The following is an 11,887-nucleotide window of genomic DNA, read 5'->3' as shown; positions in this document are numbered from 1 at the left end:
CACGTGCGCGGCTCCCTGTGGAAGTCCGACAAGCTTAGCGTTCAAATTCATTGCGAAAATGGTGAAGCGTTGTGCTTATGGTCTTTGCAAATCGGATAGCAGATATCCCATAAGCTTAGAGGGGGGGGTGATATTTTACCCGTTTCCTAAACCCAAAACCCGAGAGGAGAGATGCCGCCAGTGGATAAAGAAATGCGGCAGGCCCCATGCCCAGCTGAATATGGCGAATATCAACAAACACAAATACGTTTGCTCCAAGGTAAATACGTGCTAACGTAGCTAGCTAGCTAGCAAAGATTACATTCACAAATTAACTAACTAATTTAATTAACTAATTTCACTAACTAACGTTAGCTAAAGTCACACGACTGTGCTTCTAGGTTGTTTTGACCATGTATATCACTTGATGCATAATAATGTCTGAACAGCTGAGCTCCGTTATTAGTCTACCTGTGGTCAAAGTACAAACAAGAAAGCCAACAGGCAATCATTCATTTATATTTTGCTTTAATCTTTGTAGCATTTTGTTAATGGAAAGCCTACTGCCGACTTCCCTAATCCTGCTGCACAAGTGGGCACCCCGACCCCCACAAAGGAACAACAAGGTGGATGCAGAAAGCCACCAAGGAAACGGTAGTTAACTTTAGACAAACTACAACATTTAATGCCTCTTGTGATTGTATTGTTTTATTCCAAAATAATAATAATAATTCCGTCGAATTTGACATACAGCTCATGTGGTTTTTCACTCTTGCACTGCGACCTGTATGCAAGTGCCTCTATTGATGTTGTGCCTCCCTCTTTTCTAATGTTTATACTGTGGATATAACCCTCCATAGCGTATTGTAGGCCCTTTTTTCGGGACCTGGAGGATATTGCTGCGTTATTGCTCCAAAATGAGTCTGTTAAGGCGACTCCGACGTTACGGAGACCCTCCATGCGGCTTTGTTTAAAGCATCTGGCTCTCAGCTTGTCGGACTAGCAACAGTAACCAAGGGGGGGCGTGGCTTTGCGAAAGGTTGGCATGAATGTCAAAACAATGCGCTGAGGGACACTCAATTGTGAGTCTCAACTGAAATGTTTTAATTCTCACTCTGAACAAAGAAAAATAGAAAACATAGAAAATGATTGGTATCATCTTGCAATGCAAATGTGACACATCTTAACTTCGTTATGTAACGGGGGTTATGTGGTACGAGGAATATGCTGTGCATCTGCCAAGATTTCTGGTGAAAAAGCAGATAATGCAGATGGAAGAGATATACTTCAACAACAACAAGATCCTCACAGCTTACTGGAATATTCGCCGACTAAATCTCCCTCATGACGATCAGCTTGGACGATAATTATATTGGTTTTTCTCTGAAATAATGCCACCAGTTCTACAAGATTTTCTCTCCATGATATTCACTATTTTCTGTCATAAGGAGGAACTGTTTCGCTGCCTCGATTGTTTGTGTTCCACACAGGTTTCGATAAAGCTGGAATGCATACAACAATCTTTGAACTTTGTTGTTTCTGTCCACACTCTTCAAAGGAGAAAGCCAGGGAGTTAACAGCAGATCAGGAAAGGTCTCAAATAGGTTTACATTTGTACATTTTTCAAGTGGACTTACCGTCGTGGGCTTTAAAAGAGATCAGCAGTAAGGTCAGTATGCAAATGTTACTTGTTAATATATTACACCTAAAATATATTTATTTTGGAGTCTGACCGAAACATTTCACCTCTACAGTAATACAAATTATGGACTGAAATCTCTGATTTGGACTGAAGTTTCCTGTATATTTTTATAAAATGTGAAATCAGTTAGTTAAACATACTCATAAACATGACTGTTTCTGATTTTGTTTTCCAACACAAAGACTGCAGCTCTCTGTTGCTGTCTGTCCGGAGACAAGAAGATTTGAAGTTAAATATAGAGTTTAGTTTTTCAGAATAAAGCTCAAAAGTTCACAGTTTTCCATACTTAAGTTGCCTTGTTAGTAATGTGTTTGTCTAAAACTGCACTAACACTCTCAGAATAATCTGTGAGAAAATTTGGGAACATGTGCCTCTACTTATAAGGAGCAGTCTCCCAGGGATAAGAAAAAAGGAAATATTTGTTTACATTTCAATCAGTAAAACTTGAAATTAAAAGATATATCAGAAATGTAAAGCTTTCCCCTCTGTCTTATTTGGCAAATGGCATACAAATGAAATGGAATTAGGGACTAAATACAGGAAATGAAACATTAATCTAGAAATGTTGTAAACAGTGCATGACATTAAGGATTCTAAGATAATTTACAGATGGCCCTGAGCCCAATAGAGATTGCCCTGAAAAATGCGGGCGGACGAAATGACGCACGAAGGGTTTGGGGGGCCTCCCCCTAGAACATTTAGATTTTTGCAGGTCTTAGATGCTGTCTGGTGCATTCTCTAGACTGAATTATAAGATGAACCACCACAATATTATCAATTTCAATTGTATTCTTCATTTCACTTGTTTGTGTTTGCTTGCTTGCATGCCCTGCATAGCTATAATAAATACTTAAGTTGTTTGTCAAGACACTTTCCATCTGATGAAGGCAAATGCCTTCCCAGATGTAAAAAAGTAGAAAACATTACATGCAGCTATAACTGCCAAAACAAACATTATTTACGCTATTATGGCCCCTGTTAAAAATGTTTGTAATGTTATCGACTGTAAATTGGTCGAAGGAATTGCCCGATCGGGCAACCAGCAGGTGAGGCTTCATGGCCCGAGCTAAATACTAGATGGCCCCGGGCCATCGGGCAGCCCTTAATGTCGAGCCCTGATTGTAAAAGTATTCCTTTTTTATTTATGTACCGTAATTTTCCAATAATTCAAATACAACACACAAAAGCCTTATAGGGTGAAACATTTGAAGCATCTTTGTTATCAAGATGTGTAAAAAGTGATATCGTATCAATCCTTACCATCTGGAAAAAGGCAATTAATGATCTTTTGAGGTCCATGTTTGCTGATAACAGGCAACATCACTTTCTATAAATATGTAGTGTAGATTTAGAGTAGCAGATAAGGTAAAAACATTTGTAACCTTTCGAAGCATTGACAAACATTGGCACCTAATTCATTTTCTGTTTAAAAGGTTGTGTAAATGTCACAGTGGTCAAAGCCTCACTCAGATTCTTCTCAGGCTTTCCTGATGGCATCCAATATCACCACCACCATCTCCCAGCAGTCCTCCTTTGCTTCTGTTCCTCTGTCAGTCAACGCCATGGTCGGCATCGCCATCTTGACCCTGGCCTTTGTTCTGGGCTTCCCTGGGAACCTGTTTGTTGTTTGGACAGTGTTGTGCCGGGTGAAGAATCGCTCAGTGACCGGTTTGCTGGTGCTGAATCTGAGCATGGCGGATGCTTTCGTGCTGCTCAGCGCCCCTTTGTTCCTGCGCTACCTGGCTGGAGGCCGAGGCTGGGAGTTTGGCTCGGCAGCATGCAAGCTGGTGCATTACCTATCGAGTGTGAACATGTACATGTCCATCTACCTCATCTGCCTGATGAGCATGGACCGCTGGCTGGCCGTGTCCAGGCCGTTTCTGTTCAAGACAATGAGAACCAAGCGCTCCCTCCTGATTCTTCTGCTTGTTGTCTGGGTGTTAGCGTTGCTCCTGCCAGTCCCGATGCCTTTCTACCGCAGGTGAGACAAAAATGTGTATTTTCTTGAAATATATCTAGTTTCTCATTTTATAAAGGCTAGTTTGTAATGGTAATACTGTAATGAGTTCAAACATTGATTATGTTAATTTACAGACTGGATATGAGGAGTACTTTCCCAAACAATATCACTTTGAGCTTCTGCGTGCCGTACCACTGGAAGAGCAAGGGTCACCGGGTCTTCCAGTACCTGTTTGAGACCATCATGGCCTTCCTGCTGCCTTTCTCCCTCATCAACACATGTTACTCCTCCGTCATCTGTCGTCTGCAGAGTGCCAAGTTCCAGCGCCGAGCACAAGGCAGCCGCCTCATCCTGATGATCATCTGTACCTTTGCAGTTTTCTGGCTGCCGTATCACATCGTCAACATCATAGAGGTGAGTTTTATATTGATGAGTTTGACCTAAATGGGCCAGAAATAGATACTGATTCCGTTAAATGCCAAAAGTATGCTTTATGTTCAGGTATGTGGTGTTTCCCGCCAAGATGTTGTGGGAATACACAGCATTAAATAACAAATGTGACATCGAAGTGGTCAAATCCATTCTTGACAGTCTATGAAATGAACCAATGCTTAGGAAGTAACCTTCAACCATTCATATCATCATTCATCAGTCAACCAAACTGACATTTCAGTAAAATATTAACAACATNGCGGTGCCCCAGGAAATCGATGTCAGACACCCCGAACTGGCACTTTGCAGGATTGATGATCAATCCATGTTCGTTGAGCCATGTGAAAAGGACAGGTGGGACAGGTGCTCCTGAACTGAAGCGCTGGCGACGAGTATGTCGTCGAGGTAGACAAACCTGGTGGTATCTACGCACCAGATCCACCTTGGAAAACACCACCGTACCGGCCAGATGCGCCGAAAAGTCCTGAATGTGCGGCACCGGATAGCGGTCAGGCGTAGTGGCGTCGTTGAGTCGGCGGTAATCCCCGCACGGGCGGAACCCGCCGTTCGGCTTGTGTGTGGGTGTGTGTGTGTGTGTGTCCGCATCTGTAGCCTGTTATTGTCTCATTATACCGCACTGTGAATGAATCAAAGTAAATATAAGTCGTCATGAACACATCTGTCCATCAGACAGAGTGCTGCTGTGCCTCCTGTCATCACTAATGGACGTCTCTTTAAAATGACCGCTCAGAGGAGAGGAGNTATCTATATGTGTGTGTGTGTGTGTGTGTGTGTGTGTGTGTGTGTGTGTGTGTGTGTGTGTGTGTCCACATCTAGCCTGTTATTGTCTCATTATACCGCACTGTGAATGAATCAAAGTAAATATAAGTCGTCATGAACACATCTGTCCATCAGACAGAGTGCTGCTGTGCCTCCTGTCATCACTAATGGACGTCTCTTTAAAATGACCGCTCAGAGGAGAGGAGTTCTCATTTCTCTAACCGCCTGCTGCTTCCCCTCCTCTCTCCTCGGTTCCCCTCCTCGGCTCCTCCGCTCGCATCTCCTGTGGGTGGGACTAAGTATCGAGGATAGGAGTCGAGGGAGTCGAGGAGGGGAGATGAGAAATGAGAAAGGGCCGAGGAGGGGTATTGGGATGAGGAAACCACAAGAAACCAAGGACAGATCTAAACAAGACAAAACACAACGCAGACAGAAAACAAAAGACAGATCTAAACAAGAAAAAACACAACACAGACAGATCGTGACATTTTTATATGAAACTGCTACAGGTAAATACATCTTTTATTTTTTAACCCGAATTGAGAAAAGAGGGGCATAGTAAAACTGACTCTAATGAACAAGTGAGCTGAGTATGACACTCTGACGCTCTTCTGCTCAATTGATGGAGTAAGAGCTGTGGAAATATACATGAGAGTGAATTTACCAGAGCAGTTATGTGATTTATTTATTAATCTCCCTCCTCTTCTCCCTTCAACAGGTGGTGGGCGTTTTGCAGGACAGTAAATCCGCTGTTACAGTCGCCCTTGCAGCCCGTCCAAATGTCACGGCATTCGCTTACTTCAGCAGTGCGGTCAATCCCATGTTGTACGTGTTTGCTGGCAGCTCCCACATCCGCCAGGCCGGCTTCAGCTTCATGGGCAAGCTCTTCGAGGCCACCAGCTCGAAGAACAGGACCATGTCTACCTTCACCCGGAGCGAACACATTAACCGCAGATGCTCTACACCGGACGAGCGCTCAGCCCTGAACACCCTGTCGATGAAACTGGGGAGGATGTTCAAAAGCAAGGAAATAAACACGGGCGGCAGCGTGGCGGGAAAAGAGGCGGACGAGTTTGAACTCAGGACTCTGGCCATCCATCTAAACTGATTACACTGTGTTGACTCATGAGTTGAATTGTAAGAGATTTTTCTTACATAACTTTTATATCAGGAAATATTCAAACAACTATTGTATGTATTTCTATGTAAGCAATATCATATAATCAGACTAAGTTGATATAATAATAATAATAATAATAATAATGTGGGTCAACAGTTACAAATCTACTCTTTCAGCAGAGTGGAATGTAGGCCCTTTGAAATGTGTTTGCGGCCAACTGAAATGCAAGTCAAGCATTCATTCTCCTTTTCGCTCTGATTTATGCCAAGACTGGCTTTGTCTGGCGTCGAATTGCGTCCAGAGGGTACCTTTAGTCTAAATATCTGCAGAAACGTTTCTGTTCACCAACTAGCCACTTCATTTGTCTGTCTTTCGCTTGGTGATAGGCAGGGAGTGGACAGTGGGTTTGAGTGTTTTTTTTTACATAAAAAGCGTCCTTGTTTCACTTCAATGATGAGTACAGTAAGGGTGAATCACAACAGGAAATTGTGGGCCTGAATATCAAAACAACACTCTGAAAGAAGTTAAAACACTCAATTGTGCCTCTCATATTTTTTTCTTCACTTGAAGCAGACAGTAAAAACTGAAATACAGAAACATTGAAAAAATGAAGGGAATCATCTCATAATGCAATCGGAGACATCTCAACTTCGTTATGCAACGAGGGTTATGTGGTATGAGGAATACTACATCTGCCAAGATTTCTGGTGAAAGAGCAGATAATGGAGATATGCTTCAACACTCATGTACCAACAAGATCCTGACAGCTTACCGGAATATTCACCCACTCACTAAATCTCCCTCATGACGATCACCTGTGACAATAATTTTCCTGTTTTTCCTCTGAAATTATGAGATCAGTTTTACACAATTGTCTCTCCATGATATTCACTCTTTTCTGTCATAAGGAGGAACTGGTTTCTGTGCCTGCTTGTTCCTGTTCCACACAGATACAGTATAAGGTGTTGACGTATCTTCCATAAAGCTGGAGTGCATACCAGTATTATAACGATGAATAGGAGGAACAACAGCTACATTACAACCAAATGTTTTTAAGCTGGCTATTTTTATTTTTATTTATTGTCTTCTGATTGCTATCGTAGTAAAGTGTTTTTATTGTATGTACAGCACTTTGGCTCGACCAAAAATCGTTTTAAAAATGTATTATAAATAAAACTTGATTTGATTTGATTCCTGTGGTCACCGGGCTTACCCTTACATAACCCTCTTTCTCAATATATAAACTTTGCTGTTTCTCTCCACACTCAGTCCTCAAAGAGGAAAGCCTGGGAGTTAACATGTAGATCAGGGGAGGTGTAGAATAGGTGGAAATTGGTACATTTTTGGAGTGGATTTACCGTCGTGGGCTTAAAAAATAAATCAGAAGTAAAAGGTCAAAATGAAAATGTATCTTGTTAATATGTTATTTTAAAATATATTTACTTTGGAGTTTGACAAAACAGACTATATGGTCCTGTACAATTTGGTCTCACAAGTATAAGAAATTGAAGTGAAATATCTGTACTTTTTCTTTTTAATAAAATCTTAAAAGTAAATACCAAACCAGAAGTTATTACATGACTATTTTTGAATATTATTCTTGTTTTGCTTCACAACGAGTGCAGATTTCTGTTGCTTTCTGTTTGGAGATAGCTGATTAGAAGTTTGATAAAGATGTTTATTTCACAGTTTATTTGCCTTCTTGGCCTTCTTTTATATGTACAAAAGTGGTGGGGCACGAACAACTTAGATGTGTATAAGCTTCTGGTGCTTTTTAACCTGTTAAAACCCTATAACGCCAAGTGTATCATATTTGATGCATGAGTTTCTGAGACCTCTACGTCATCCAAATTACTAGTACGTTCTTAAAAGACCTGTTGCATGCAATGTGATACATGTCTTCTGCCCTCTGGTGGATCATCCGGGCACTGCAGGCTGTAGAGCGCTTTTACAGTTTTTCTCGATTGCTAACACACTTTTTTTTTTAATTGCTCAGTTTCTCAGAACACTAAACACAATTCACAAAACCACACACCCAAAGTGCAAAACACCTCATTTCTCCTGCTAAAGGAAGAACTGCACTCAAGACTACATAAACACTTACCAAATGCAAACTTTTGCACCAGATATAACACACTTCATTCATAATACTAGGTGGTTTGACCACCCAACTACACTGCTGAGCATAATCTAAAGCATTTTCATCTGTTATGGGCTGTGCTCTGTACATAGAGGTTTCTGCAGAGAAAGATTGCTTGAGTTTACAGAAATACAGTAAAGGAAGAAATACAAAATACATGACAGCATGGTAATGGCTTGTTATTATGATGGATTTGATATTACAGTTTTTCTCGATTGCTAACACACGTTTTTTTTTTTAATTGCTCAGTTTCTCAGAACACTAAACACAATTCACAAAACCACACACCCATGAAGGCGGTGGACTGTCCCGATTGGGAAAAATAATTACTTGTGTGTAAACCGGGATGAAGACGAATTTTATGTTATACGTGTCGATCTATTCGTGCATTTATATGATTATTGAGCCGTAGCTAAGATAATTGATGGTTTGTACAGGGGTAAGGGGATTGACCCGCTGTCCTCTCGTTCCTGTGAGAAAATTGTCGTTTCACACTTCTCTTGGTTAATAATAATCCGTAGCGTCTCACGCATAATTCGAGGTACATATAGAACCGTCGTCCCTCCTCCTAGAAATACATCATATATCTCTGAGTGATAGTAAGTATGCACATAAAATCGAACTGGAAAATTATAGCGACGTACGGCGACTCTCTCTTGAGCGAAAAAACTAGGTCGTCCATCTACCGTGTGTCACAGTACCGAAATATGATGATTGCACCAGTGAACAACTATGCGCTAACAAAGGCTCCAGTGGTACGAACACTCTCCTGAGAACCAGAGTTCACACACCCGCTTCATATTGTAACGAGGATGAAAGAGGGTACCTAGCGCGTGAGCTCTAACCCATGAAAGGTCGAGCCCTGTAGACAGCCTCGCTCTCGACACCCGTGGGAACAATCTCGGTGATCTCTTGTCCGAGTATTAAGAGGTAACGAAGCAAACATAGAGAGTTCTTGGGACCGGTAGTCTCAGGATCAGTACCTCTCTCTTAGCATAGAAATCCATTGTACAATAGTGCCATACCAGATGGACGAGAAAGTGGCAATTCGAGCATGACGATACGAACATGCGTATGAATCCGAACTTGTAGTCGTCTCCTCTCCTGAGAAATTCATCTCCTGTGATATATGACTATATGTGGACTTGTAGTCGTCCTGCTCCTGAGAAATTTCATCTCGTGTGATGTACTGACTATATGTGGATTGTAGTCGTCCTCTCGAGAAATTTCATACTCGTGATGTATGAATATAAGTGGACTTTGAGTCGTCCTTCCTGAGAAATTTCATGGTCTGTATGTATGACTAATGTGGACTTGTAGTTCGTCCTCTCCTGAGAATTCATCTGTGATGTATGACTATAAGTGGACTTAGTCGGTCCTCCCTGAGAAATTCACGAACAAATAGGCCCTCTGTATCGCTAGTAGCCAGATTAGGTGAGGAGGATCGATCCTGTGAGCCATCTGGGTGTGTGCCCTTCTCCTGAGAAATTCTCTTCAGACTCTCCTAGGATTTAGGAATTAACCATAATTGAAACTACGAGAATAAATTCAAACAAAGTCATTGGTCGTCGTTCCCTCTAACATATGTAGAATTTCAATCTCATTGTTTGTATGTGAGTGACTTCTAGTAAGTTGCGGTGACCAGTACTGAATAGTGCTCCCCCTCTCACGCTATCATCAAAACGCCTGGAGAAACATAGTCAAAATTGTACAGAGCATAATCTGTCAATCCCGAACTATTTGCAAATCGGTTAGTGATCATAAGTAATATGATCGGAATTTGACTTTGGAGGATAGTCTTCTTACTCCTAAGAAAGTTATCTCCATCTCGTTATAGGGCATGCTGAAGGAGACTATTTAACAGGAGTTGTGCAACCTTGTTGTGAGGTCGGCTGACCCCTATAACAAAAAATCGGCATCAATCCTACATCGGGTTACAATGGTATATCTACAGACCTTAGGCGTGGACGCAGTTTCCTCCCGAACATCGGGGTGGCTAAGTCGGTCCCGAGAAATATTGAAGGACGGCGACAGCAAAGAACTAGTAGTACATATACTGTATTCTCGATATTGTACGGAGCTGTCCGATGCACGAGATGCAACAAGTCCTCCCGAGAGAGTGTGGTTGCCATCATCTCAACAAAGGAGTCTGCGCCTATGACTATAGTCCTGACTCCTCCGTTACGACTGAACACACTTTTCATTGAAGTTAAATGGCAATATGCAGTCATAAGTGCGATTCTTGGTTTTACACAACATAATACGTTGTGAACCTAGGCCGAGACTACAAGATTATACCGTGACTATAAGAGTAACATATATTACTCTCCCCCCTTTTTCTGTATACACCGACAATACAGATATAGCCGAACTGAACTATATATAGTGTCCATGATTACTTCGAACACCAGGCCAATAATACAGAATTCTGAGAAGAATAGAAGGCTAGCGCGAATATTAAAGACTTCTGAGAACACTAAAAAGAACCATGAGATCGTATGCACGGCGACAGCCAGGTCGCTGCGACAAGAGTATGTATAGCAGTTTGAGAATAAAACTTTCTAGCGCTAACTGAATAAAAAGTAAAGGTATATACTTCATGAGGATGGATGTAGAGTGATGTGTATGGGTATGTTATGTGATACAGAGAGCGCGCGGTGAAAGTAAGGGGAGGGAAAGGATGCGAACATTGAAAGATAGGTATAACACAGACCATATAAATGTCCAAAAAAACTGACAAGTCCAAGATAACAGAGCGACACACAAAATATCATATAACTTTTATAGACGTGGACTGTCAGAGATAAATAACACTATAACAACCCGATCTGTTAACATTAGGAGAGCTGAGAGATCTTATCGCTTGTGTGGGTTTGTATATTAATATTTGAATGTGTTATCATCATCGTAGGCAGACGGCGAGGTTTCCCCCTTGCAACGAAGATCATTTTCATAGCTCATCGCACGTAACATCCTCACCTTAAAAACAAGTATGAGAGGTACAAACAAAATTGGACCATGATAACCGAAGATCACTAGGCGCAAAAGGCTGTAGATTAGCTGTCCTACCAGGCCACAGAACGCCACCTCTTTGCCCAACGACACCAACCGTTTTTCACGGTACAACTACGTTTAACGACACTTTTCGACGAGAAACTCACAGTCAATCTTATTACACGAAATCCTTAAAATCCACCAATCGTTAGCTCTTTTTGACATACCAGTTGTGTCCGTGACTGGTTGGGGATATAGAAACAAACAAATGACTTCCCTGACGCTTTGTTTCTCACGTGCCACCTTCATTCTTCTAAAAGTTACCTCCGGTGTCCTTCGCGTCAATGTTGAAACCAAAACCGTCCTCTGCCCGGCCACACGCGCTCAGTGGTTCTGCGCACAATCTCACGTCGCCCATCATCACCTGCACCGGCTAGAACGTGTTACCACACACTCTTCGCTCACACTAACCAAACACAAGGTTTCTTTTTGGTCTTGGCTGCCAGTAACCCCATAAAGACAAGTGCAAACACTGGAACATAAAAGCGCACCGAACTTCTTTGAGTGCACAACGAAGCCGATCAACTCGCAGCACTCCACAATGGGCGCATTGTCGCTCTCGTACGGAAATCTAAGCACCGCGCACACATCAACCCAACCAGTTTGGTAGATCATCCATAATCCTTAATTCACACAATACAAACCACCGTTTTCAAACGTAAACCATCACAAATACATCAAAAACCACGTCAAGGAATTAAATCGAACCTCTTTAACTAC

The 11,887-nt window shown here is 41.9% G+C and overlaps 1 protein-coding gene across 2 annotated transcripts; it reads left to right on the top strand.

Moving 5' to 3' along the window:
- The first annotated feature begins 745 nt into the window (after positions 1–745).
- LOC104967123 (leukotriene B4 receptor 1-like) lies at positions 746–7,101 on the top strand. Of its 2 annotated transcripts, none has more exons than XM_010796533.1 (4): positions 746–1,648; positions 3,163–3,662; positions 3,776–4,055; positions 5,572–7,101. In XM_010796533.1, the coding sequence occupies exons 1-4, from the start codon at positions 1,487–1,489 to the stop codon at positions 5,959–5,961; spliced, it is 1,332 nt and encodes a 443-aa protein (XP_010794835.1). In that variant the 5' UTR covers positions 746–1,486; the 3' UTR covers positions 5,962–7,101. The 2 variants fall into 2 exon arrangements, with proteins under 2 accessions (XP_010794835.1, XP_010794836.1); XM_010796534.1 differs by having other exon boundaries at positions 1,576–1,648; positions 3,115–3,662.
- The last annotated feature ends 4,786 nt before the right edge of the window (positions 7,102–11,887 follow it).

This window comes from Notothenia coriiceps, unplaced genomic scaffold, assembly GCF_000735185.1.
Source record: "Notothenia coriiceps isolate Sejong01 unplaced genomic scaffold, NC01 NC01_scaffold00037250, whole genome shotgun sequence".
In the NCBI taxonomy this organism is placed as follows: Eukaryota; Metazoa; Chordata; class Actinopteri; order Perciformes; family Nototheniidae; genus Notothenia; species Notothenia coriiceps.
Note: the sequence above shows the minus strand (reverse complement) of the source record. Positions and strands in the feature narration are given on the sequence as shown.